At 39.6% G+C, this 20,916-nt stretch overlaps 3 protein-coding genes across 3 annotated transcripts; 1 reads left to right on the top strand and 2 right to left on the bottom strand.

Annotated features, from left to right (window-relative positions):
- The first annotated feature begins 2,308 nt into the window (after positions 1-2,308).
- Positions 2,309-7,255, top strand: LOC127244312 (uncharacterized). Its single transcript, XM_051264789.1, has 7 exons — positions 2,309-4,304; positions 4,385-5,451; positions 5,519-5,682; positions 5,752-6,000; positions 6,068-6,322; positions 6,397-6,531; positions 6,603-7,255. Exons 1-7 carry the CDS (start codon positions 3,652-3,654, stop codon positions 6,801-6,803), a joined length of 2,724 nt encoding a protein of 907 aa, XP_051120746.1. The 5' UTR covers positions 2,309-3,651; the 3' UTR covers positions 6,804-7,255.
- Positions 7,256-10,608: 3,353 nt separating this feature from the next.
- On the bottom strand, positions 10,609-11,482 carry LOC127244315 (uncharacterized). The gene is made up of 2 exons (XM_051264795.1): positions 10,830-11,482; positions 10,609-10,741 (listed from the first exon to the last, which is right to left on the bottom strand). Exons 1-2 carry the CDS (start codon positions 11,480-11,482, stop codon positions 10,609-10,611), a joined length of 786 nt encoding a protein of 261 aa, XP_051120752.1.
- Positions 11,483-16,177: 4,695 nt separating this feature from the next.
- Positions 16,178-18,244, bottom strand: LOC127244437 (uncharacterized). The gene has a single exon (XM_051264985.1). It carries the CDS (start codon positions 18,242-18,244, stop codon positions 16,178-16,180), a length of 2,067 nt encoding a protein of 688 aa, XP_051120942.1.
- Between the last annotated feature and the right edge of the window lie 2,672 nt (positions 18,245-20,916).

Genomic DNA, 20,916 nt, shown 5'->3' with positions numbered 1-20,916 from the left:
CATCTCCATCTTCGCCAGACTTCCTCTTTCAACCGACCTCTGAGCCGTTTAGCTTATATTCAGACCCATCCACAACCGTACTACGGTTATTAATTATTATTATTATTATTTTTTCTGCCCAACAAGAATAATAATAATAATAATAATGGTAGAAATAGAAAAAAAGTAATGCATTTATGATAATGAATACCCAAAAAAACAGACTCTCATACGACCAACCATTTAAATAAACACACAATTTACAAAAATACTAACTGCAATCACATCCTTTACCTTGAATTCAGCTACAAAGTTAATCTACATACGTAACTATATCTACTAGAGCCAATCTACCTGACCAAAATAAACACATAGAACCTGCCACTCACTAACTTCTATCACTTCTTACATGAAAAAACGTATCACTCACTAACTTCTATCACTTCTTACATAAAAAAACGTGTCACTCACTAACTTCTATCACTTCTTACATAAAAGTTACCACTCTAACACAGCAACCACTCTAACGAAGCAACACGCCAACAACATCAATTTAATTATAAAGACAAGATTGACTTTCAATACGTGCTACATTCTTCCTTAGCTTTTCTTTTTCACACATTTCATCACTCTTCCATCAATTCTCCTTACTGCTAATCACTACAAGCCAATGGCCAACCACATAACACCCATAACTGATTTAACCATGGAAAATAGAAACTGGACAGTCCGTGCGTTACTCGTAGAGATGTCCGCTATCAGAACAGCCAGGACCAGTGGAAAGCCCTACAGACGATACGTCTTTATTGACACACAGGTATTCAAACAATCCTACTTATAAAAATAATTGATTGAATTTATGTACTACTATCTAAATTTTACATTTAATATACTTTATTTAATATGGAATAAAATTTAAAATTAATCATATTTACTATGCATATAATTTACTATTAGTTATTTTATAGTAGAAGAAAATTGATACATCAATTTTGTACATTACTAATTAGTTTTTTCGGGGTTAACTATCTTATTTACTTATTTTGTAGGGCACCAAACTCATGACGTGTGCCTTTTCTGCGGATATGGAAGCATATGATCATTGTTTAAAACTCTTTAAGACCTACGAGATTTTTGCTAAACAAGGCAAAGAGTACAAGACGGATCTACCAAACTTCAACTCTGAAATCCAGCTCTATCTCAACAAACACTGCAGCATCGTCCCTGTTGAAACTGATCCTATATCTTCTCTAACTGGAAAGACATCTTTCAAAAGCTCTCATGCATTGTTGATTGCCTAGCAACAAATGAGTACATCATATGCTTCCATGTCCGCAAAAAAGGCACACGTCATGAGTTTGGTGCCCTACAAAATAAGTAAATAAGATAGTTAACCCCGAAAAAACTAATTAGTAATGTATAAAATTGATGTATCAATTTTCTTCTACTATAAAATAACTAATAGTAAATTATAAGCATAGTAAATATGATTAATTTTAAATTTTATTCTATATTAAATAAAGTATATTAAATGTAAAATTTAGATAGTAGTACATAAATTCAATCAATTATTTTTATAAGCAGGATTATTTGAATACCTGTGTGTCAACAAAGACGTATCGTCTGTAGGGCTTTCCACTGGTCTTGGCTATTCTGATAGCGGACATCTCTACGAGTAACGCACGGACTGTCCAGTTTCTATTTTCCATGGTTAAATCAGTTATGGGTGTTATGTGGTTGGCCATTGGCTTGTAGTGATTAGCAGTAAGGAGAATTGATGGAAGAGTGATGAAATGTGTGAAAAAGAAAAGCTAAGGAAGAATGTAGCACGTATTGAAAGTCAATCTTGTCTTTATAATTAAATGGATGTTGTTGGCGTGTTGCTTTGTTAGAGTGGTTGCTGTGTTAGAGTGGTAACTTTTATGTAAGAAGTGATAGAAGTTAGTGAGTGACACGTTTTTTTATGTAAGAAGTGATAGAAGTTAGTGAGTGATACGTTTTTTCATGTAAGAAGTGATAGAAGTTAGTGAGTGGCAGGCTCTATGTGTTTATTTTTGTCAGGTAGATTGGCTCTGGTAGATATAGTTACGTATGTAGATTAACTTTGTAGCTGAATTCAAGGTAAGGGATGTGATTGCAGTTAGTATTTTTGTAAATTGTGTGTTTATTTAAATGGTTGGTCGTATGAGAGTCTGTTTTTTTGGGTATTCATTATCATAAATGCATTACTTTTTTTCTATTTGAACCATTATTATTATTATTATTATTCTTGTTGGCCGGAAAAAATAATAATTAATAACCGTAGTACGGTTGTGAATGGGTTTGAATATAAGCTAAACGGCTCAGAGGTCGGTTGAAAAAGGAAGTCTGGCGAAGATGGAGATGGAATGTTACGCAGTCGGATAGGCAAGTCAGTTGGTATGGAGTCTGACAAAAGGAAGTTGGTCCGTTGGTCTGTAGTTCGACGAAAGTAAGTTGGTTGGTTGGCCCACGGACGGGCAAAGGTAAGACGGTATGGTAGTAGAGTCAAAAGGAGGTCGGTTGGACCAGTCGTCCATCTAAGGAGATAATGCGAGCAGAGGATTCTGTTTCGTCGTCGGTTGATCCACGGTTGGTTGGTTCTCAGTTGGCTCATCGGGGGTCGGTTGCTTCTCAGTCGTTTAAATAGGTCAGATGGTCGACTGTCGGTTGAGCAAAGCGTGCGGTCGGTTGAGTCGGACCACACGGAGATCGTTTGATATGGTGGTCGGTTAATGCCGACTTGGGAGTAAGTCAGTTCCTGCGAAGAAGAATGGGACGAACGGTACGTGGTCGGATTAGAGAAAAAGACCGACAGAAGGATAAAACGGCCCATACGGAGGTTGTCCGAAGAATGGTCTGTTAATTGGTCGCCCATATTTGTGAACAGTAGTTCAGTCGCTTGATTGTAGCGACCAATATATCCTCTGGAGGAATTGTTGTTCGGCCGTTTCAAGGCGACGTATGGTGGTTGCTTGTTAATGCGACCAATGAATCATCTGGACGAATGGTTGTTTAGCTGATTGAAGAGAGCAGATGGTGGTTGCTTGATTGGGCGACCAATGATTTGTTTGGTTTAGAAAGATGAGAAATTAATTATATAAATATATATTTTTTATATCTGTGTAACGAACGAATTTTCAACAATATATATTTTCTTTAGATAATACTCTTTTTCTATTTTATTAAAAAATGATTGTGTACAAGATCATATATATACTTAATTACTCGGATGAAAAGAAGAAGAAACGTCCAGTAGGTAGTCGTTTGGGATAGAATGATGAGAGAAAAAAATATAATAAATTATATGAATTTATATTTTTTATATTTGTGGAACCAACGAATTTAAAAAATATATATATTTTTCTTTCGATAATTTTTTTCTATTTTGTTAAAAAATTAATTTTTACAGAATGATATAAACCCTAAATTATTTAACAATTTGGCTTTTCCCGCCGGACTCCCTGCCGTAATTTCTCGATCAGTGTTGAGGGAGTCAGATGATCATTACGGTTTTTAATTAGGGGTTTTTGCAGAAAAACCTTACTTAAATCCCCTTCGTCTTCATCTTCTTCCTTATGCATTGTAATCGGTTTTCTGCTTTTGCGACCAAATACTTTGTCTTCGTGTTTTCACGCTTTGCTGCTTTCAACCATGGATAACCAGTACGTCCCAGCTCTACCTTTTGATGGTTCATATCCAGAAACCCCTTTTGTTTCTTCTGCTGTTCTTACTCCCACTGTTCGTCCTTATTGTACATCTTCTGAGGATGCTGTTCGTATGAAGAGTATTATCTGTTCTGTAACTCCCTTAGCTATTAATAGTCCCGATTTCAAACCCAAACGCATTAATGATCATATTAAAACACATCTTACCGATCCCAAAGATGCCTTCCGTTCGTGGTATTCGAGGCTATATCCTGTTTTTCATGAACAATGGCAACGGCAAGGGATTGATAAGGCCATTTTCCTAGCGACTCAACCGTTGTATCTTCACGACAAAGTTCTTTTTGCTATGACTGCCTTTTGGAATGCCCAACTGGGTGTTTTTCTTCTCCCAACTGGCCCCATGGGTCCAACCCTGATGGATGTGGCTATGATTGCCCACCTCCCCGTGGTTGGTGACGACCCTGTCCTTGGGTCGTTGGATGGGCAAGAACCAGCGCCCGACCATGAAGGTTGGTCGCTTGCGCGCATACCTGAGAGGGAACGCGGCTGGACCAACTTTGTCCTCCGCTTTCGGGGTACAGAGGGTTCTCCAGTAACTGCTTTGGAGCACACCGCTTTTCTGCTGTTCTGGCTATGCAGGTATAGAATTTCCTCTATGTAATTCATTTTTTTATATATTTGTTTTTATGTTGAACCTTCTTTTCTGCTCCTTTCTTCAGATATGTAATTCTTTCTCCCTCCAAATCAATCTTGACCTCGCAACTTGACTTAGCCATCCACTTAGCCACTGGTCGCTTCTTTTCTTTAGGGACCCTCTTTTTGGCCAATTTGTATGAGGAGTTATCCAGAGTTAGCGACCGTCTAGTAGATACGAAGAGGGCGGACACAGCTGCGTCTGGTCCTTTTTGGTTTTTGGAGCTTTGGCTGAGACTCTATTTTCCGAACGCCTTTTGTGGTCGGGTGCCCATTACCCCGAACCCTCGTAGATCTCTTGGTTTAGCCCTTGCTCAGCTAACTCCAAACTCTTCCACTCTTTCTCCTTCTGACTGTGTAATTGCGGCTATTCTTACGGACGACCGTACAAACTCCAAATTTTTTGTCTATGAGCTTTACGTTCAGTATCTTACTGAACTTTTTTGGCCTTACTCGGAAACCAATTACCCCTTGTCGTATCCAGACCCTTTGCCTCACCCGACTTATCGTCATTATTGGGACTCAGCTCTGAAGCCACGGTCTCTTTTTTCTAGTCCCAAGTTTGATAAGAGAAACCGTAAGTCTTTTCATACTTTTAACTATCAGCCGCAATTTTTGTCTCGACAGTTCGACTGCTGTCAAGGTTTACCGGGCCCACTCGCCCGTCCACACCTAATAACTCAGAGCCCGGACGGGCGAGTTACCCCTTCTTTGATTTCACCTTATCTCTCCCAGCTCATTTCTTACATATCTTCCAACTCCTACCTTCCTTTCCGTCGTGACCCGAAGAAGGTGGAAACCTTTCCGTCTTGGTGGTCGGATACCTGGGCGGTGGTGGCGCCTCCAAGTGACCGATTGCTGGCGATATTAACCCTTCCTCCAGCACTTGCTTTGGGGTCGCGAACTCCTGCCACGGTGATGAGGAGCAAACGGGCGGCTCCTGCAGAAGGCCCCAGCGCTCCAAGGAGGAAAAGAGCCACCCGACCGAAGGCCACCACACGCCCGGTATATGATCGGCAGGCGGTAGAGGATTATTTGGTGTCCCTACCTGTGGACCCAATCTGGATGCCTGCCAATGTACGGCGATACATGGGTAAGTATAAATGGTAACTTTAATTGTGTTTTTCCTTCAATTTATTTTTGAAAAGGTTTTTTCTCAGAGTCGCTTGCTGAGAAACCAGCCGACCAGACTGGCGAACATGGAAGAGATAGGTCGGTTGATCCAGCATGCGCCAACGTAACCGATCAGCCAACCACCCGACCAACTATGTTGGCATCTGCCCTACCAGCTTCTTTGGGAAGCGACTCAGTATCCGTCCCCGAGGTAATCCCCCCAAAGTCTTTCATTTTTCGTAATTATGGTTTGTAACTTTACCTCTTTACGTGCGCACAGGCAACTTCTTTTCCGACTGCAGCCCGGAGTGGTATACCGAATGAGCTGCCCGTGATGCGTCTTGACAAGGACCCGACGTTGAGGCAGATGTCTTCATCCACCTTCTCCCACTCCGAACGGGAAATGCCCGTCGGCCAAAGTTCCGTCAACCCATCGGCGGGACCCTCAGTGATTCGTCGGGAAGAGGACCCGACCGTCATGGTGATTGGCTCATCCATATCTACCCTTCCTCAGCCGCGTGTGCTCCCGGTGAGCATTTAGCATGTTGTGAGATTATCTTTCGTATCTAGAGCCTAACTTATATTCCTTATCTCAGGGACTTGCGGCAGCCGATTCGGTTGTCGAACCACCGATCACTGAACAACAACGGCCGGTGATTCCTGAGTTGGTTGAACCGAACGCAGAACCAGGACCGGCGATTCTTGCATCAGTCCAAGCAGACCCTGAACCAGTCCAAGCAGACCCTGAACCAGTCCAAGCAGACCCTGTACCAGTCCAACACTTTGAAGCAGTCGACGTCTCTTCTTCAGAGTCGGGCGACCCTTCTGTTAATCAGAGCAGCGAAGCCGTGGTTAGTATTTTTCATTGTCTTCATCTCCGTATGCTAATCGCAATTGTCTTTGAGTTGACGTTTTACATTTTTAGGGTTCTGAGCCGGGCTTCATAGGTCCTCTGCCCGCAGCCGCCGAATCGGTTGGTCATATGAGGAACCTTTCTGGCCCTGCCCCACTAACTCCGGTTTTGCTAACTCCTTCTGAAGCTACGGCTGTTCTCCACCAGGTAACGTCCATATAACTCCATTACCTAAATTTAACTTATGAATCTTTAATCATTGTGAGGTAGTTGAACAGGCAACCCGTGAGCTTACTTTCCTGAGCAAAGTGCCATTAGTGGAATCTGCCCGACCAGTAGTACTGCGCTGCGTGGATGTTTCGTTGGCTGATCTGAGCTCTGAAGATGTAAACTCTCTACGTCAGGTGGTTGTTGATTTATTGGTGCAGACTCCGAGTGAGTTTGTCGTGGCACCAATTCTGAGTCGGATGATGGAATGAATCATTGAACTTCAAATCGACTTGCCTTTCATTCGACCTCCATCATCCGACTCTGCATCTTCTCAGGCCATTCCTGACACTGCGATCATTGAGGCGTCTCAGGAACTGGAGAAACTTCAGAAACAGCTGGAGTCATTAGAAGGCTGCATTCAGGAAGATAGTCGCCTGGTGGAGGAGCAGCGCCAGAGTTGCGCCAGCCTGCATGACCAACTCCAAGCCAGTACTCGGTCAAGGATGATCCAGGAGCACGAAAGTGCCGTCCATCAAAGAAGAATGGCGCGCACTCAACAGAAATGGGCCGACCTAGTAACCGCCTTCAAAGCGCTTCTTATGTAATGTGTGTTGTCGGATTTTTATTTACTTTTATTTTTAACTAAACTTGCAAAAATACTCCTAACTATCTGTCATTTTTTCAATAAAATGTTTATTTCTCTTAAATTCCCGAACACAAATGGACTATTTTTAGCTGAAGAGGAAGTATTAATTAAAGATGTAATATAAGGCCAACTCTACAGTTCCAAATTAATGCATGCTGAATTTCTACTCTTTCTTTTTATTTTTAAAAATATATATATATATTTAATCAATTGTTATTTTATTCATCCAAATTCCAAGGGATATGTCACCTAATAACTCATTAAACTCCATTGGGACAAAATTTAATCATCTTCTATTTTATTTATTTTTTAAAGAAAAATAAAAGTAAATCAATTAAAAGTTTCTTTCTCCCCTTTAAACAAACATCATGGCTATGTAAAATAAAATACTAATATTATTAATTAATCCCATCAATCAACAATCACCAAATTAACATTCTTCAACTATAGTTAATTATGTACTTCTAGAATATATTAATTAGGGCATAACTTAGGCATGCATTGGGCCCACATATTCAAATATATTAAATTAAAGTACCATACAATTAATAAATATATATAAATATGTATATTATGAACAGTGATTGTAAACTTGTGACCGTAAAGTAATAAGTTCAAATGTCGATACTTTCAGACTGCGAATTCCTACATTATATATATATTAATATGAGGGGAAACATTAAGGAAAGATAAATATAATATTCGTTTAAATAAGTATTCTAGTTTTTATGTTAGGTGATTTAGTAATAGGCAATAAATACGGATCTATGTTTGCTGGATTAGACTCAGTAAACAATGCAGGAAAGATAGGATCTGTTTTGTAGAAATAGGAACAATATATTTGCATTACAAGGAGAGAAGCGCCCGTAAAGCAGTTTTTAGATCGGCCCATTTGAGTTCTGACTTGATGGCCCGACGACGTTGGTATGCTTCTTGGTGTCTCTGGACGAGTCTCGTTTGAATCGCTGCCTGAAGTTGGTCGCAAAGACTGGCTTGGTTAAGGCAATGTGTTTCAACCAGACGACTTCCCTCTTGTATGCTATCATCTATAGCTTCCAATCGTTCTTGAAGTCGTCGTAGTTCTTCAGTCTTTTGAGCGATTTCAGTAGCTAATGTTTGTCTCTCCTGCCGGAGCTCGTCTAGTCGGGCCCTAGCCACGCTAAGATCTTGGTTAGCCTTCTTCAAATCTGCTTCGATATGATTAGGATCTGCTGCCGGACGAGAGGAGGTCGCTTCGGATAATGGGGGTCGGATCAGAGGTAGTTCAGCTTGAAGTTCAGTGATCCTGGCCATCATCCGATCGAGAACTGGTGAAGCTCCCGACTCCAGGACAGGTTGAACCAATAGGGATATTGCGACTTGGACTAACGCCGAAAGGTCAGCCAGTTCTAAGTCGGCAAAATCCAAATTGGCGCATCGTTCGACAATGGTTCTGACGGGTGTCGGGAGATTTATTCGGGTCAAAATGTTCATCTCCTGAGCAGCCTGAACCAGAATGAGATTAGCAAGCTAAAAGACATGGCAAAATTGTTTAAGGAATAACGGCGGAAGGTTACTTGATCCAGGGCAGCTGTAGCCTCGGAAGGGGCCATAAGTTGGAAATTTGAGGGGTTGACTGGTCGGGTAATCGGACCAGCAACTGATTCATCCCCTGGTGGAAGTTGTTGGGCGGCTGCTAAATCCATACCCTGAACAGAAGATAAAAGTTTTCGTCACCGTTGGATGGGCAAAAATAAAATCCGAAAATGGATGAGAAAGGGTACCAACCGGATCCAGCGGGGCAAAATTAACAGAAGCTTCACCCGATCTTGAGGAGAGGAAATTTCCTCTACTTCATCGTGTGGTTGGACTGGTTCGGGTTGGACTGGTTCGGGACCAACAATAGGAACCTCATCAACTTGCTGAACAAGCGGGTCGGGTAAAGCCACGACCTGGTCGGGGTCGGCCACTACCACATCTTCAATAGGAGCCTGGACCAAATATGTTTTAGGTATCATAAGTTTTATCAGGAGGATGTTGTTGAAGGAAGGTTTAGCGCTTACTTGTTGAGGTTCCGCAACTTGGTCGGGGAGGACAACAAGTTGGTCGGGCATCACCGCAACGATATCCGACGTTGGGGGAGGAGGTACCCTGCCCATCGATTCGCCTGGTCGGTGTGCCTACAATAAAAGGTTCGAAGTTGTTGTTTAAAATTAATATATTTTGTTGGTCTCTAAGGAATGTCAGAAACTATCTTTTACCTCTGATTGTCTGTGGGTCGGTTGTGTGGTAATCGGGACTATGGCTAGTCGATCGGTGGTCCGGACCATAGATGATTGTTCTATGATCGGGACGGCTGTCGATCGGGATGAAGATAAATTGATGGGAACTTGTGGTTCGGGCGATTGTTGGTGGGTCGGTTGAGACGTGGTAGGGCCAGTGGTCGGGAGCATTGAAGGATCTTCTGAAATAGACATATTAGAGTTACAAACGGGCAGCATGAAAATAACATAAGGAAAGGAACAAAAACTTACCAAATTGTTGCCTTAGATACTTTGGCATCCCGCTAGTATCTATTGGCAGAGAAGCCAGATATTCCTCGATGGCCTGCCTATCGATAGCAGGAGTGGCATTTGCTTTTTGTCTTTTTGCTCCCGACCCACCTGCCGTAGGGGTTGGCCTTTTCCTTCCTCTGACTGCCAGTCGGGCGGAGCCAAGAGCCAGAGCTGGGGGTGGAGCAAGTCTCCCGACCAATTGGTCAGTCGAAGGGGCAAGTAAAGACCAGGTGGTCGACCACCAGGAAGGGAAGTCTTCGGTTGTCGAAGGTTTTGGGCAGAACGGGAGATATGAATTCGAGGTGATGTAGGTGGTGAGTTGAGAAATATAGGTCGGGATGAGTTCGGGAATCACCAGACCCTCGGGGCTTTGAAATATGAGGTGAGGACTGGCTAATGGCCCTGGTATGCTCTGGCAGCAACCAAATTGCCTCGACAAAAATTGAGGTTGGTAATTGTAAGTGAAAAATGTTCTACGATTCTTCTTATCCGACTTTCTGCTAGAAAACAAAGATCGGGGTTTTATTGCGGCGTCCCAGGAAAAAATAAAAGTCGGGTGAGGGAGAGGATCTGGGCGAGTTAAAGGATAGCTAGGGTCGGGATAAAGGAAGAAAAGATCGGTCGAATATTGCATTAAGGTTGTATATACAAAAAAACGGGAATTGTTCCGATCTTCGGTCAAAATTTGGGTTATTATAGAGTCGGAGGATTTTAGACAGGAAGAGTTCGGGGTTAATCTGGCTAAGGCATAGCCAATAGACCTATAAGGGTTAGGAGAAATTGGGAGGCGACCAAAAAATGCAGAGGGGAAGTATAGACGGAACCACAGTTCCAGGAACCAAAATGGTCCTGAGGCTGCAGTATCCGCCTTTTTGATATCTGTAAGACGGGAACTTAATCGGATAAACCTTCAAAGAGGTTGGCTAGAAATAAGGTACCTAAAGAACAGAAATGACCACATGCTAGATAAATGGCTAGGTCAATATGAGTTGAAAGGACAAGTTTAGAAGGGGAGAGAATGATATATCTGTGAAAGATAAGAAGAAAGAAATGTAAGCTCAACATTCAAACTTTGTGTATATCAAGGAGGTTTAAAAATGGGGAAGAAAATATACCTGCAGAGCCAGAAGAGGAGGAAAGCAGTATGTTCCAACTCGGAAACAGGGGTATCCTCCTTACCCTGATATTTATTGACAAAGTATGTCCACCCTCTTTCTCTTTCAGGCAGTTTGGCCAGAGCCCAACCTTGATGGTTGGGGGGAAGTTCTTGATTCCCGAGAGAAACCAGAACGGGGTCCTCTCCAGTGATCGGAAAATGCGCGATCACTGCTACATCCATTAGGGTTGGACCCATTGGACCTGAAGGGAGGAAAAAGGCACCTGTTTGCGAATGCCAAAAAGCCGCCATGGCCATCAAAACCTTGTCATGGAGGTAGAGGGGTTGCGTCGAAAGGAGAATAGCTTTATCGATCCCTTGGGCTTTCCATTGATTTTCAAAATGTGGAAGGAGCCTCGCATACCATTTCCGGTAAGCATCTTTTGGGTCGGTCAAGTGAGTCTTGATGCTATCTAGAAGGCGTTCCGGTTTGAACGCTTCATTGTTCACGGTAATGGGAGAAACTTGAACAATGACTGAAGTCATACGCTCAGCATCGGGAGTGGTAGTGCAGTAAGGGCGGATTGTAGGGGTAAGAACTTTGGAAGATACAAGGGGTATTGAGGGTTCGGTTCCGTCAAAAGGGAGTGCAGGAACGTATTGGTTAGCCATTTACGCGAGGGTAAGGAAAGGTTGAAGGAGAAAACGAAGGAGGGAGTTATACGAGAGCAGAAAGGGTTTCAGAATTGTGAATGTGTAAGTTTGAGAAGTTGAAGTGGGGTTTAACATAAACCCTTTGATTTGACGCAGCGCAGTGCAATGATCATATTGTAACCCTAAAACGTCACGTCTTCCGTAGTTCGAGGAGTGACGTTTCGGCGGGAGGAGGCAAGTTGTTGAGCACAAAATAATGGATAGGTTTTAGGAAATGGGCCTGCCAAGATTAGGTCATCCGAAATGTCCAATGGGCTTTTGAAAGTCCGAATATAATTTGCAGTAACCAGGTTGGATGAGTTTTGAATTTGTCCAAAACCGGTCGTGTGAATCCCCTAGGTCCGACGAATGAGGAGATTGGACTCGCTCGGGACCAAATAGTTCGCACGTCTAAATCGGACGTAATCAGGTCGGAATCCGAGGGTCAGATTGAAGAAAGTAGGACGGTTGATAAGATTGGACCTGGTCAGGACCAAATAGATTGGATATAGAAGTCGGACTTAGTCGGGACAAATTCCAAAGGGTCGGTCATAGGAAGGTTAGGTATTCAAAAATAGTTATCCTATAGGTCGGGTAAAATGCAATTTCTGGCAGTGGGGGGTAGTTTCGACTGGTGAGCGGTTTTTAAAATCGGACGTGACGTGATGGTTCTCGTATGTGTCGATAGAAGAGGATTTTTTGGGGAGTTAATAGCGGTTATGGTAACCGACCGGATAGCGGTTCGAACCGTATCTTCAAGGGGTTATTTAAATATTCTGTACGGTAAGGAGAGGGCATCTTCAACGACATCAAATTCAAGAGAATTGCTTTTGGGGATCACCACTTTATTTTCCAGTCTATAGTTTTAATTTTTCTTATTTTATTTATGTATCCTACAGTGTTTAGAGATTCCTAATCTCAGGCAGTAATTATATCAAATTCGAAGATAACTTCCTATTTTCGGATTTTATTTTTTATTGTTAAAAAAAAAACGCATCAACAGGTATATTAAATAATATAACCGTTGATGCAGTTTTTCAACAACAAAAAGTAAAATTGGAAAATAGAGAAATATCTCCCTGAGATTAGGGCTTTCTAAGTAATGTAGAATACTAAAATTGTTACATATGAAATTTTTATTTATGTTAAAAAGCTTAGGATAAAAAGAAAAATGTGTGTAGGAATACACTTGATGAAACTGGCGGAGGGGCCCTGTTGGAAACTCAGGAATAGTAGATATATTTCTAATGGAATTGCGGGTCGGACAGGTCCTCAGGTCGAGAGGTTCACAAGGCGGAAGGTCCTCACGTCGGGAGGTCCGGAAGTTGGGAAGTTCGGAGGTCGGAAAATCCCCACGTCGGGACGTTTGGAGGTCGGAATGTCTTCCGGTCGGGAGGTCATCCGGTCTGGAGATACGCAGGCCTGAGCTCTGCAACTCCGTAAGTGCTCAGGTCGGAAGATCCCACGTCTTGAGGTCCCCAGGTCGGGAAATCCTGCGGTCCGACGGTCGTCGGGACGGTAAGTCCGTAGGTGGGAAGGTCATCAGGTCGGGAATTACTGAGGTCGGGGGGTTTGTAAGTTAGGAGGCTTGCAGTTGGATCAATAAAGCGGAAAGTCTGCGGTCGGTCCAGAGAGTTAGATATTGAAGAAAGTGAGAATGACAATGTGGTCGGATGAGGACACGCGTGGACACGAGAAGTGTTGGCTGACCAAGGAACTGTGGTCCCGGCTACTGAGCAACCGACCAGCTTTATTTGTCCTATCTCCTTAGATGGGCAGACTGTCCTCTACACAAACCTCTGCGTCTGTCTATACTTCTTCCTTGCCCGACCTTCCTCTTCATAGACATCTGCGCCTGTTCGACAATTTTTTTCCGGACTTTTGGGCCATTCGGTTTATATCCTGACCGATCCAGCATCCTACTGCCATTATTTATTACTATTATTATTTTTTTTATGCTCAATAATAATTATATTTTATATTTTATATTTCTTCTCTATAATTTTTATTTTACTTTTTATTTATATTATCTTATATAAAGATATTGGATAATATAATATTGTTCATTATATATTGTTTGAAATTAAATTTATATATTTATTAATTGAGTACAAATTTCAATGATAGATTCAATTAAAATTAATTTTGTATTTTATATATATTTTTTTTTATTTCAATAGTTGAATAATAAATATAGTTAATTATTTTAATTATTGTCAAATAAAAATTAACATTTAAATATACATGTATAATATAATACTATTTTAGAAATAGTTATGATTAATAGTTGATTAATTCATTTCTAAATATTTTAATTATGTATGCACTCGTGCATAGCACGGCTTGAAATGGTAGTTATTTTAATTATTATCACGTTATTATTTTGTTATGGTTAATTATTATCTCTAAGTTGGTCAATTGATTTTGGTTTTGGATTGTAAATGTTTTCTGTTGTTAGTATTTGTTAGGGTATTGAGTGGTAAATGCTTGCTTATTGAATACGAAAGTGGTGATTATCTACTTTAAGACTTATTCAGGGCAACATACCTTGCCTGAGGGAATAGGCACACGAGCGAAACTTTCTATGTTGAAAAACATAACAGGTTATAATCTTTTCTTCAGTCGGATTCTACTTGTTCAAAAATGACGAAATTGTTGCATAAAAATCGTTAAAAAACTTTGACACACTGAGCGGGAATAAAAAACACATAGACGCAGAGGTGATAACACAGTATATAAAAACAAAGATATCAGTTGTAATCATTCAATATTAATCTTAACAAGGATCAAGCTGATGAGATAATGCATGTTTCATCATTATGAAAGTGATGTTGCACTAAAAATCTTGCCCCCAGAATTTTTGGAGTTGCAGCTGTAGAATGGATTTTATTCTATCATACAAAAATCATGTTGAGATGAAATGGTTCTAGGCATTAAGACCACATTAGACTTTGTTGTATACCAAATAAGTATGGACTAAATTAATGTAAGGCTGTAATGGAACAACATATGCATCATATATGTAAATAAAAGTTTTCTGTCGTTAAGTATATGTATTCCAGTTTAGCAAAGAGTATGCTGTTGGCAGCAAGAATCTTCTGCCTGAAATCCGGTACTGTAGGCAGTTATCTCCCATTAATCTAGAGATCAGTGCTGGCAAACAACAATGGTAATATATCCACATACTTGATCTCTAAACCATTAATGGACTTTGAAACATCTATGGCTGTGTATATGGATTGATTCATTCCCAGCATTTCCTGTACAACATTGTCCAATAGCAGGTGATAAGCAGGACATTTACAAAGAAGATTAGCTTAGGAAGATTGAAATATAATTTCCATATTGCTAAATAAATCAATACATAACACAATATAAAAAAAAATGTTTACTGTATAGTCATTTGAAAGCAAACATAGTGCATAAATTATTGATTGTTAACATTAAGGGGAACAATCTCGTTACGAAGGGAAATTGGAATCACGATAAAAAATGTCATGTAATGACAAGTTTGATCACCACTACAATACGAATTTAGATTGAAACTATTGTTGATTTCTTTGATAAATTACCGGTTGATACTATATCTTAGCAGGATCTTCGATGCTCAATTCTGATCTTAGATGTTCGAAAATGTTTGGATCAGAGCTGAAGAATTAAATAGAAGATCATTACCTAATTTGAAACGCAATAATTAGTATTTAATTGTATTCTAAACGGTGTAGGAGAGCAAGAAACACTGATTCACTAACAAACCAGTGCCCTCTCTTAGCCTGTGAATGACACTGATCTTAGAATCTCTAATGTCACTGCATTTAAGTGTATAATAATACTAAATAAACAATATAATAAGCAAATAAGCAATTACATTCATAGGTAAGTACATCCCCACTCTTTAGTACAATAGACAAGTTAATTCTTCTATAGTCATTTACGAAATTTCGAATGAATATCATACCTTGACAGAACGCTAATGTGAATTTGTCTATGTAATAGCATCCAAGTCACTTATGTGAGTAATTGTGGCCATATTCCTCTAGTTAAGCACGTATTGGAGAACTCAATAAGAAGATGTAATTTTTATAATATAAACTGCATTGAATGTCCAACGTAGTTATGAACACTGGATTCTTTAGTTTCAAATAGCTTCTGAAAGCGCATGCCATCTCCTACTTTGGTGTGGTATATAGCCTTCACATATTTTGTCAGAGGTATAACAAACTCAAAGTGTTGACATCTGACAACAAATAGGAGAGCAATCTATAAGAGATAATATACGTACATAAGGTGCAGATGATAGAAAGTCAGTTTACATATATGCTACATGAAAAAACCATAGATGCATAACAATATAAATAGCTAAAAATCAGCTTGCATCAAACAGTAGGAAAAAGCAGGACTGAAAATTCTGACAGAAATAGAAGATTCATGAATAAATAAATGCAGCATAACTGTAACTCACACTAACAAAATTAAGTGTATCATAAAAATATTAGAGAACTTACCATGTTTGATTTAAGCCTCCATAAAAAAATAATCCATGAAAAATCACCCGAAACAAACTAAAGACGGCATGAGATGTGACCAAAAAAGGCAAAAACTGAATAAAAAAGAAATAGATTGTTGACAATAATGTGGGAGTAAGGGTAGCAGGTGGGCTCTTATGGATGCGGACTATGTGGGATTTGGAAGTGGAGGTATATTAATGCCAGCCAATTGTAAAAGCTTCTTGTAAACTATGTTTCTCGTCCAAGAACAATGCATTCCAGTGTTGATGTCTGAAGGAATGAGGACATGCAAAGAGTCAAAAGATTTTGCTCGTGATAGTGCAACATATAGTTGGCCATGCATAAATACTGGTTGTTTCATGTACACTCCAACAACGTCTAATGTCTGCCCTTGTGATTTGTTAATGGTCATTGAGAAGCACAACTTCACTGGAAATTGAGTACGTATGAACTCAACAGAGCATTCATGTATATTGTTAGGCTTTAAAGGTATTCGTGGTATGAAGCATAAAGTTCCTTTTTGTGGGCCAGTTGCAATCTCTGCTTGTAAGAGATTGCGTGTAATTTGCTTGCAAACAAGCCGTGTACCATTTGAAAGGCCATTTGTGGGGTCTAAGTTACGCAATAGCATTATTGGTGCACCTGTCTTCAAAACTAATCTATGAGGTGGCATACCATTAGGTGTCAAAGTATTTAGGTAATCTTCATAATGTGCTTGTTGTGATGGATCTTTAGTTACATCTCTTGCAATTAGTACGATTGGTTCTCCAAACATGCTTTCAATTATTTGATTGTTAATAGTATCAACTGTCTCGTTTGTTGGTGTCAATATAGATCTACCTATTAATGCAGCAGAGGAACTTGGATGGAGTAAATTATGTGGGTAGATCTTGTCAATTAGTTGCAACAAGTCATTATTTTCAGAGGTAATCAATGAAGTTGTTGGGATCTGAATCTCTCCTTTGTTGTTATTTACACAAGAGTTGTTCCCTACTTCCTCAAGAAATGCTGCAAATGATTTATCGTTTTGTGCTCGCATGTTGACAGTTAAGTGAAACTTATCTGCATGTGTAAATAGAGGAGACGATACACAACTTGCTTCGATGTACTGGTCCTTTGTTCCGTCTCTTATGACAGGAGTAATTTGACGGAAATCCCCCCCGAAGATTATAACTTTACCACCAAAACTGATGTTGTTATCCATAATATCTCTCATAGTAATGTCAAAAGCCTCAATTAGTTCACGTCTTGCCATTGAAATTTCATCCCAAATAATTAGGTCGGTATGTCGTAACTCATTTGCTAAGGTAGACTGTTTGCTTATCTGACAAGTCTTATGCTCATTAATATCCAATGGCAATTTGAATTTTGAGTGGGCAGTTTGTCCATTAGGAAGGAGCGATGCAGCAACTCCAGATGTTGCTACAACAATAGATTTAATGGTATGATCAGATGTGTATGACAAAATAGCAGTGTATAAGAAAGTTTTCCCAGTACCAGCTGGTCCATCAACAAAACAGACATAAGGTTTCTTGTTATGCAGTTTCTCAATAATAGTGTTAAAGACGAACTGTTGTTGTAAATTAAGTTTGTCAATAATTCCTGGGAGTGTGACCAGGTTAAATTCTGCAGGCGATGGCTGTTGTAAAGTTATTTCAATTAGGCCATTTTCGGACTGTTCGGGCATGCATATTCCAAAGTCATGAATATGCATACCAAATGGTTCAAGGAATTTTTCTACAATTATGGCAGCAGCACGATCAATAGGAAAAAGTGGAAATGAAGACGAGATTGTGGTAATTGGGACACAATATTGTTTGAACATCTCCCATAGTTGTATAGGTTTAGATGGTGTACAAAAAACAAGTATGGTAGCAAATAATTGTGCAAAAGCATGGGGCATTTGAAAAAGTGCAGCTTCTCGCAAACAATCCACCAATGGAATATCACTCTCTAATAATCCTAACGCGACGCATGCATTTCTAAATGAATCATGTATAACACCATCAATTGTTCTTAAGTCCTCGTATGATACAGGAGCACGACGGTACTGCAAAAGAAGGCGAAGAAAATATCTTTCTTGGTCAGTTGGCCTTGCTGTAACAATCCTCCCTACTATTGAACCTTGTTTGCAAAAATTCCAATTATTGTGTGCCCGATCCCATACAAAATGTTTTGGGAACTCTTTATAAAGTAGATTAAGTGCCTTGGCATATGCGTTGGTTGCATTCATGACAAAGAATTAAGTAAGCATAGTTTTGTGGGCACGTGCATTTGTTACAACATCTTGTAAAGAGTCTGTTACTTTGAATGAAGTGTATTGAAAATTAGGTAAATGCAATTGCAGAGCAAGTACAGGAGGGTGCATATCTGTCAAGGGGAATGCAAAAATACGCCAACAAGCTTCAGGTGGAGCAACCCAACGGCCAGTTTGGAAATCAATAATCTCATCACGAGGTGTGTCGGGTGTTACTGAGCCCACAGTATAGGCAACCCGATCATGACCTTTATACACATATTTGTAGAGATATTTTACAAGTTTGACACTCGAGCATACTTCCAAGTTTATATGACAATCAAACTTAGCAAGTAAATATGGATTATATGGTACCACCCAACGGTTGTCCAAAGTACGTCCACGCACAATAACAAAAATGCCATTATTTTGTCTTTTATACTTAGGATATCCATTTGGAGTATGAATTGTTTCATCCACAAATTCCTTTGGGTAATGATTCTTACATTGTCCATCAACCATGCACACATTAGTTGGGTTTTGAGAGCCACAAGGACCATACATCATATGTTTCAAGACGAGTTGCAATAAGTAGGAGTTTAAGTTACTATTAGGAAGTTCTGCAGATATAAATTTGTCGTAGCTTGTGGGGTTGTGTAATTTAAATTGTGGATACATGATAAGTAACATATGGGCATGTGGCAATCCTCTTTTTTGAAACTCAATGACATATGAATACACCTGCACTTTACCTAGCAAGTGTTGTTTGAAAAGTTCGTTTTTTAGTTCTTCTAGTTTCATTCTAAACACACGAGCAACAATGTCAGGTCTATCAGTTGATAATTCAAATGGTTCTAAGACTTCTTGAATCTCTGGCCATTGTGGATTACAAGTGATTGTAAGGAAAAAATCAGGCTTACCAAATTCTTGTACAAGAGCCATAGCATTCATATATCTTTGTTGCATGTCACGGGGACCACCAATGAAAGAAGATGGAAGGACAACTGGTTGTCCAATCATAGATAACGGTTCATGTTGGGATTGGTTAAAAGCGTCTAGAATACCCTGCATGGTGTCATGACGGTGTTGTTTTTGCACTTGTTCAGACCTGAAAAAATCTAGCCTTTGAGTTTCTATTTTTATGTACTGGTCAGTTATATATTGTTGTAACAAACGACCAGTATGTAATAGTAAAGTAGGACTGGTAGGCCGTATTTGGAGGCGATATGCATAGTATTCTCTAATAGAGACATGACTCTTGTCCATCCGGCGTTTATTACGTCCTAATTGCATACTGTAATCTGAGGAGCTATTTATTGATAGGTCAACTTGTTCAGTATGAAACGACTCTGCTGATAAATTAGGTGTGGACTGTGTAGAGGAAGACGAAGATGTAGCAGAATTTTTCAGAATGCCGGGATACCAACCTGGCTGGCCAAAAGGATGGATCAATGGATATTGAACAGGATCATAGGCATAAGAATAATAATCAACCTTTTTCACAGAACCATCAACCGGATATACTTGTATGTCTCTAGATAATTGGGGACAATCTGAAGACCCATCTTGCCATATAATTGATATATCATCAACCCGTGGAAGATTATACACTCTTCGATCTAATCGATTGGAGGTTTTTAGAAATATTTTATAGTTATCAAGACAAGGCATTGTATATAATTGACGGAATAAACTTGCATAAGGGTTCAGATGAGACAACTCAATCAAGATTGTAACAATAGATGGATGTAAAGTAGGGTAATTACTCAAACGTGTGGCAAGCTCTTGTGTAGGATCATAGTAATAAAGTTGTAGGTTTCTCGGTACATTTGTTGAGGGGAGTAATGAGTTAATGAAATGGTGAATTGTATTGTTAACACGAAATATATATAAGTTGTGATCATTATTACATAAAGATACGTCATAGTGAACTCCTAATGTAGAGAAAGCAAAAGAGTTATTATAAGTTCTAACATAGGTACGACAATGAGATGATAGTTCATGGCGATTAAGGAAAAGGTCTTGCAAAGGAGGTGGCATGTCCAATAGCGGTAAGGAAAACTTCCCACTAGCACAACATAGGGTTTTATGCTCACGGTGGAATAATAATGCACCACAGTAACGACATTTTGTCGGTTGGGGTGCTACCCAAGGCGACACATAAATGGCAGACAATCGTAGTAGTGGAGAGCATGCTGGCAAGATGAGTAAAGTTTCAATAGATACGAAGATACATAATAAATTAAGTAAAGTAACAATATTTAAAAATTTAATAAACTAAAAACCGAAAGTAGAAGACAGAATGTGCATACATGTTTGGTTAACCGGCTGACTATTACTTGTTTGGTTAGCTGATCGGCGATCACATGTTTGTTGCCGACGTCTAATACATTGCAATGACTGAGATTGTGTCATGGGCTGTAAAAAGTAGTTGTAGGTAGAAAACAAATAAATAATAAGAATTTGAGAAAAGAAAAAGACACAAAACGAAAAAAAAAAAGTAAATAAAAAGCTTACTTATGCCCGACAAAGTAAATATAAATTGATAACAACATACAAGTTTTAATACCCAAATCAACTAATACATTAGCTTTACTTTTAAAGTCAACTATAGAAAATTAGTAAACATGTTTAATCCATTTTTTTCGTGGTAAAAACAAAACTTTCTC

Source organism: Andrographis paniculata, unplaced genomic scaffold, assembly GCF_009805555.1.
Source record: "Andrographis paniculata isolate CXL003 unplaced genomic scaffold, ASM980555v1 Contig9END, whole genome shotgun sequence".
NCBI classification, from domain to species: domain Eukaryota; kingdom Viridiplantae; phylum Streptophyta; class Magnoliopsida; order Lamiales; family Acanthaceae; genus Andrographis; species Andrographis paniculata.
This window is presented reverse-complemented; position numbering and strand designations above follow the sequence as displayed.

Excerpts from the sequence above, each read along its gene's own strand:
- LOC127244315 (XM_051264795.1), bottom strand. The coding sequence starts at position 11,482 with ATGGCTAACCAATACGTTCCTGCACTCCCTTTTGACGGAACCGAACCC. Across the intron at positions 10,742-10,829 it reads CTCCTCTTCTGGCTCTGCAG|ATATATCATTCTCTCCCCTT; the intron begins GTATATTTTCTT and ends TATCTTTCACAG.
- LOC127244312 (XM_051264789.1), top strand. The coding sequence starts at position 3,652 with ATGGATAACCAGTACGTCCCAGCTCTACCTTTTGATGGTTCATATCCA. Across the intron at positions 6,323-6,396 it reads ATCAGAGCAGCGAAGCCGTG|GGTTCTGAGCCGGGCTTCAT; the intron begins GTTAGTATTTTT and ends TTACATTTTTAG. Across the intron at positions 6,532-6,602 it reads CTACGGCTGTTCTCCACCAG|GCAACCCGTGAGCTTACTTT; the intron begins GTAACGTCCATA and ends GTAGTTGAACAG.
- LOC127244437 (XM_051264985.1), bottom strand. The coding sequence starts at position 18,244 with ATGAATGCAACCAACGCATATGCCAAGGCACTTAATCTACTTTATAAA.